Raw genomic sequence first — 6,675 nt, 5'->3', positions numbered from 1 at the left:
ATGGATAGGCACAAGCCTAAAACATTTGGTGGTTCTTCGCCTCCCATCAAACATGTTTGTTGGTAGCATACCATTAGAGTTATGTCAACTAACATCTCTTCAAATCTTGGACCTCTCTAACAATAATATTTCAGGGACTATACCTTGGTGCCTTAAAAACATCACTGTCATGGCTCAAAAAGAAGATTTAGGAGATTTTTTTCTTGAATCTTATCTTTTGACATTTGTGGTCAATTATATTTCTACACACGAGTATAAAACAATTGTTTAGTATCCCTACATTGAGCATGCACTCGTGAATACAAAAGGATCGCATCTCAATTATTATGATAAAACTCTTGGATAAGTAAAAATCATTGATCTTTCAAGTAATAAATTGAAAGGGGAAATTCCAAGAGAAATAACAAGTCTCTTGGGATTGATTGGGCTGAACCTATCTAGAACCTTGTTGACTAGCTTCATCCCTCAGATAATTGGTGACCTGGAAAGATTAGAGTCTCTGGACTTGTCAGGCAATCACCTTTCAAGTGTAATTCTCCCAAGCCTCGCTACTTCGAGCTTTTTAAGCCATTTGAATTTGTCAAACAACAACTTATCAAGTAGAATCCCAACAGGTACCCAACTCCAAAGCTTCAATGCTTCTTCATATGCAAGTAACCAATATCTTTGTGGGTTGCCTCTTTTGAAAAGGTGTCTAGGAGACAAAGCACCTCAAGGTCCTCAAATTGGTAACACGCATAGAGAATGCAATATTCAAGAATATGCAAACTCCCACAAACATCTATGGTTTTATACAAGCATTGCAATGGGGTTCATTGTTGGATTTTGGAGAGTTTGTGGATCGTTAGTGGTGAAGAGTTCTTGGAGGCATGCCTATTTCCAGTTTATGGATAGAATGGGAGACAAGCTCTACGTTACAATTGCTATCAACATGGCCAAAGTGTTGAGGAACTTCAAGACTCAAGACTCACTGCTAAGTAGAGGTAGGCATGTTATTTTGACAGTTGTTCTCCTATCTTCAATTAATTATGTTTGACCATTCATTGTCTTTCAAGAAAATATTAAAAAAATTTGGGTCTTTGTAGCTATTAACTTTTGCCTTTCCTGTATATAATAACATTTTTATTTTTTTTTTTAAAGTTTTTTCTTATTTTTCATATGCAAGAAAAGTATACTTTTTGAATACGTGGGAAAAATATTTTACATTTTGTGTTCTTTTACTTTATATATATAAACACCTATATATCTAAATATATTTTTTAAGCTCATCAATGCTGTCCAAGAAAAACATTGTCGCGCCTCTCGTCTAAACACGACGTTGTTCTCAATTACTAGTCTAGAAACTACGGTAACTAAGAAAATAAATAGGAGATATTTTTATAAGTGATATTCTTATTAGAGATATTTTATAAAAACTTAATTAGTAAGTTTTGTACAAAATACCTAGTGATATTTTATTAAGTTAATGATTACAAAAAAAAAAAAAAAACTAATATCCTAAGTCTATTATAAAATCGACCACTCTATCTGTAGTATTTCTGATACCCGGTTCCTTCTTTTTATTATTTTCTTCTTTTCTCTTTACTTCTTCTTTCTTCTTCTTTTCCTCTTCTTCATTGTTCTTCTTTTCTCGCACAAAAACAGAACACTGCGAGAGAGGGCTGAGAGAAACAGATAGTGAGACTCGAGAGATGGAGAGGAAGATCAGAGGGAGAGATCGGGAGAATCTGAGAGAGAGGGAGAGATGGAGCCGAGCAACCTGCCAGACCCGAGAGTGAGAATCCGGGCAGTTCGTGAACCCAGAGACCCGATTCTTCCGGAGGCTGGTATTCCGGCGGCTTGAAGGCCGATTTTCGGTGAGCCAGAGAACGCCGGTGAGCCCTGCAACCGACGAATCCATGGGCTAAAACCCATCAATCCGGAAAGGATCCGGTAAACCCGTGAGCCCAGGGGAGGTCCGATCCTCCATGATCGGCGGCCAGGACTGAAATCCGGCGATGGAGGAGCTTCGGCGGAACCCACGGGCTTGAACCCGGGACTCGTGAGCCCAGAAAACCCGAGAACCCGTGCGACCCGCAACCCGCCGGACCCGAGAAGAAGACCCGGTTCTTCAAAGTGATTTTCGGAGACTTTTCCGGCGGAATTAGTGGCGTTTTTCGGTTGATTGGCTATGAAAATCCTTGGGTAATTTCTTATAACCTATGATAATTTATTTTGGGGATTGATTTGATTATTATGCAGTTAGGGTTTGATAATTTTGGGGCTTTACAGTTAATTTGATTTTTATAGTTCCTGTTTGTGGTTCGATCGGCTGAGCCGTGATTTTTGTGTTACTGTGATGTTGGGATCTCTGAGTATTGGCTGTGTATTGGGGCTGGTTGTGTGTCGGCAGTGGCTATTGGAGTGTGTGTGATTTTGGAGTTTTGGTGTTCTTGATCGGCCAGTGTGTGATGTGTGTGTTGAGATGGAGTATGGGATTTTTATGTGTGATGTGTGCTGGCCGTGTAGTGTTTTGAGCAGTGTTTTAGATTGATGTTGGTTGATTGAAGCTATATGTTGATGTTGGTTTGTGATGATTTTGGAAGCTAGAATTATTTTAGATTGGTATGTGTCAAGTGTAATGACCTTGGGTTGAGTATTGAGGCCAAATCTATGATGTTAGCCATGAGGTGTTGTTGGCCTTGATTGGGTATTTGAGTATTTGTCTCTGTGATGTTCACTGTACAGGTATACTAGTTGTGTGTGTATTGTGATGTTGTAGCCATATTTTTGGGCCAGGTGTTCATGTTGGTCGAAAGCTTGGGGAAGATTTTATGGTTTAATGTTAAGGTTCATTTTTGTGGGTTCGGTTATGTAGATCCTTAGATATGAAATTCTGTAATTTTAGGTATTGGCCGAAAGGTTAAAGGGCTATGTTTTTGGGAATCAAAATAAGAAATGTAAAGCATATTTACTAGGTTGAGTGTTATTTCCTTTTGGAGTCTTTGGATTTTGGTTAAGTTGTGTTTTAAGGGCTTGGTGTTTTAATCGAAAGGGTATTGAGTTTGGTTGGAAGTTTAGGTTCTTGTTGAACCCATTTTTTTTTTTGATAAGTAATAATCTGACTTTATTAAAAGCGTCAGGCGCCCCTTAGTACACCGGCAGTATACAAGACAACGCAATGCTTGAAAATAAAAAAACAGCCCTAAAAAAGAGAGAAGGAAACCCACCGAAACCAACCCACAAAATCCCATTCATACAAGGAAGATAAAACACCCCAACCCCATCCAAACCCTCAGAACCCAACACCCAATAACCCCAACCCCGACCCTCAACCTACCGAACCTGAGCCTTTCCTCTCCTACTCCAAGGACGCACACTCACACCGTCGTAGTTGATGGAGCTCTTCAAATTCTGCAGTTCCCTCCTTCCTTTGTTCTTCTGCCGCTTCCCCATAGTATCCCGATGAAAATCCTCCTCAATGTCATCCAACATAGCCAGGGCTGCATCTTCATACACCGCACCATCGGACTCCCACTCCAATAGCAGATCAGGAGGAATAAACCCCAGGGGGTGGGGAGAGTCACCTATTTCTCCCTGATCCCACACAACAATCTCCCCAGAATTACTAAACCCTACCGGCCACTTCTGAGATTGGATACAACCATTCGGAGTGGGATTCTCACCCTTGACATCTGACTTCGCTGTATCAACGTTCAAGGGGGGAGGATCTTTCGGGAGAAGGAACCCGCGCCGAAGACCCACACCCCCAATCGACTTCGGCAGAATCTGCTCCACAGCCCCGTCCAAAACCTGGGATGTACCCGAACACTGCGACTTCGGCGAGCCCAAGGCAATCACAGCCTCATCAATCAGAGATTTATCCATCTTACTCGTTTTAGCCTTCGATTTCCGCTGATACCTCATGATCGATTTTGTTTCGGACGGGTAAATGAGAGACCCACTGTCCGTCATCACAGGAAGAGACAATCGAATCCTCTCACCCAGAGCAACCGCACCCGAAGATGGGAATTCAAAACCTTTAGTACCCGCCTCCAGACCCCCAAGTGCATCCGGAGTTTCCCCCGTGGTATCACCCTCCCTCAAAGACGCGCCTACCTTGGACCCCCCACCGGTAGCCGAAGAGCCCAACCTCCTACCCAAGGCAGAAACATCCGCAAGCTTCCCTACCTGCCGACGGAGAGACGAAGTTTCTGGCGCACTAAGAGCAACGCCTACGTGGTCACGCCCAGCACCGACAGACGAATCACCAATCTCCCCAAGCTGAAGAACCTCTACGTCCGACCTCACCCCAGCTGACAAAAGCCTCTCAACGGAACTAGCCTCCGACTTCGACGCCTCCGGTGGGGAGGAAAGCAGAGCCAGATCTCGACGACCCGGATTCGCAGCCCTCACAACTGGCTTAGGCACCTTAGCCCCAGCCCGACTCCTGGACCCTATGAAAGCAGACCATCTCTTAAGCTTCCGGCCCGCAGCAAAACCCAACCTACTTTTGGGCCGAACTGAGGATATCAAGCCCAATCTATGAGAAGACCCACCAGCCCACCGCAAAACCTTGGACAGGCGCCCAAGGACCTTCACCATCTGCCTTAACACTCCAGACACGCACGCCGAACAGCAACTGAGACGCTCAACAGCATGGCGGTCCTTACCCGTGGGTTCAGTCGCTACCTTCTCCATGGCGTTGCAACCCACTTGAAGCGGCTTCTTCTCCAAATCGCACCAGCCCGACTTCCACACCTGAGATCTGCAACCCTCGACAGAGGCGGTATCTCCCGAGCGCACCACCTCCGCAAACGATGAAGATCCCACAACCTTTCCAACCCATCCCCCCACCTCCTTCCCCCTTGACTTCTCTTCCGGCGGGGAACCACCGAGCCCGCACCCTACCGCAATACCCACCACTTCTAACACCTTGCGCAGCTCAGCGATGAACTTGAGCCAACCCCATCTACCTCGCCCCTCAGGAATGCGAAGGAACCCTCTCTGAACGTCCACCCCATAGACCGCTACCTCCATAAACCTTCCATTAATGTTACCTCCAGTACGGACTATCGTCACCTTCTCCCCCTCCCGAAACGATTTCACAGAATCAGTCTTACCAATTTCCCCCCTCAGCGCCTCCATAGTCGAACCCAGCCATTCGATACACTGGTAGTTCAGAAGTACCGCACCGGAATAAAATTTCCGCTTCTCCTCCACCCTTAGAACTGACTCCCCTTCAATAACCGAGAAGACAAACGCTTTTGCCTCCACCAGAAATCGTCTTTCCATCCCTCACAACCCTAAAGCGACGCTCCTCAGATCCCTATAAGAGATCGAAAATCCATTATATCTGAGAGCCACCTCCAGTGAGGCGATACGAACCCTTCTGTCGCAGCCAACGAACAGCAAGAGCTAGCGTGACGCGCCTGCACGCGCCGCCACTAGCACGGCAGAATAAATGAGCGGGATGGCAGTAGGAGAGAGAACGGAGAGAATTTCAAAATAAAGTAGGAGAGAGAACCACTCTATCTTGTATTCTAGTATCCAATTTGTTGAACCCATTGGTTGTAGGTCGTCTATTTTTGGGGTGTTGTCATCATGGCCAAGCATAGCTATCTGGGAGTAATTGTGGTATCCTTTCAGTAAACAAGGTTGGATATTATGGATAATGAATTCTATAATGATAATTATTATAATGATCTTTAAAAGATAATGATATCTAATTATATAAATGGAATTAGGATTTGTGAGTGACGATATTAACACTTTGTGTATATGTATATATTTATTACAGATGATGAGTTGAGAGACTGTACAAAAAGGACCGTGAGTATTTCTTACTCACTGAGGATGATACGTGTGGTTTAGTCTTTAATAACTAGTGATCTCTGCTTTATTTGATTGTATGCTATTTGATGTTTGACATTTAACATGTGTAAGATGTTTTGGTTGGAATTATGTATATGTTGTTGTTGGCATGATTATATGATGGTGCGATGTGAGTCTATTAATAAAAAGACTGAGGTTTATGTACCAAGGCATCAATATATTGATAAGACCGACGGATGAACCAAAGGTTGAAGGATAAAAAGAGAAAAAACAGTTATGGAGGTAAAGCCCAGTATTAGCGAAGAAGATAGCGCTAATGATGTGTTAACAAGAGATATGGTTTTGAGTATGTGAATAGTTAATGTAAAGGGATAAGCATAATTGTAGGTGAAAAAGATTATGTGTATGTGAATATATATGTCATCATTTGAATGCATCGTATATGGTTATATAAATCAGTGTCACTGTGGTTGAGGACTGTTGACTCACTCGACCACATCATGAGATTGTGGTGTTAACCACAATCACATGCGAGTTTTGCAGGAACGAAGATAGGAGCTGCTAGGTTGATTAAGGACGAGACCTTTAGTTTGTAGATTTTATAGACAATGATTCTGTAATGTTCGTGCCGCATGTGGTACGATTATTATTATTTAAATGTATGTTATTATATCAGATCAAATGGTTATTATTTTATATTGAGTTTATTCAGTCAGCTTTGATGTATTATTGTAAAAGAATAATGTATTCTGCTGTTAATTTATACTCTGATGACGTTGTTGTTGCTGTCGTAACGATATGTGAAAACCGAAATTTTCACTTACGCATTTTTTTTAAAAAAAGCGGTTTGTTACATATACG

At 43.0% G+C, this 6,675-nt stretch overlaps 1 protein-coding gene and 1 long non-coding RNA gene across 2 annotated transcripts; both read left to right on the top strand.

The window, feature by feature from the left end:
• Window positions 1-1,036, top strand: LOC133856838 (receptor-like protein EIX2). The gene is made up of 2 exons (XM_062291877.1): window positions 1-54; window positions 470-1,036. The coding sequence occupies exons 1-2, from the start codon at window positions 1-3 to the stop codon at window positions 1,034-1,036; spliced, it is 621 nt and encodes a 206-aa protein (XP_062147861.1).
• Window positions 1,037-1,617: 581 nt separating this feature from the next.
• On the top strand, window positions 1,618-6,529 carry LOC133857351 (uncharacterized). The gene is made up of 2 exons (XR_009898326.1): window positions 1,618-2,184; window positions 6,320-6,529. It is a non-coding gene; the product is annotated as an uncharacterized LOC133857351 (long non-coding RNA).
• The last annotated feature ends 146 nt before the right edge of the window (window positions 6,530-6,675 follow it).

The sequence above is a fragment of the Alnus glutinosa genome, chromosome 14 (genome assembly GCF_958979055.1).
Source record: "Alnus glutinosa chromosome 14, dhAlnGlut1.1, whole genome shotgun sequence".
Classification (NCBI taxonomy): Eukaryota; Viridiplantae; Streptophyta; class Magnoliopsida; order Fagales; family Betulaceae; genus Alnus; species Alnus glutinosa.
Note: the sequence above shows the minus strand (reverse complement) of the source record. Positions and strands in the feature narration are given on the sequence as shown.

Coding starts and splice junctions, on each gene's coding strand:
- LOC133856838 (XM_062291877.1), top strand. CDS start 1: ATGGATAGGCACAAGCCTAAAACATTTGGTGGTTCTTCGCCTCCCATC. Junction 55..469: donor CTTCGCCTCCCATCAAACAT/GTTTGTTGGTAG, acceptor TTCATCCCTCAG/ATAATTGGTGACCTGGAAAG.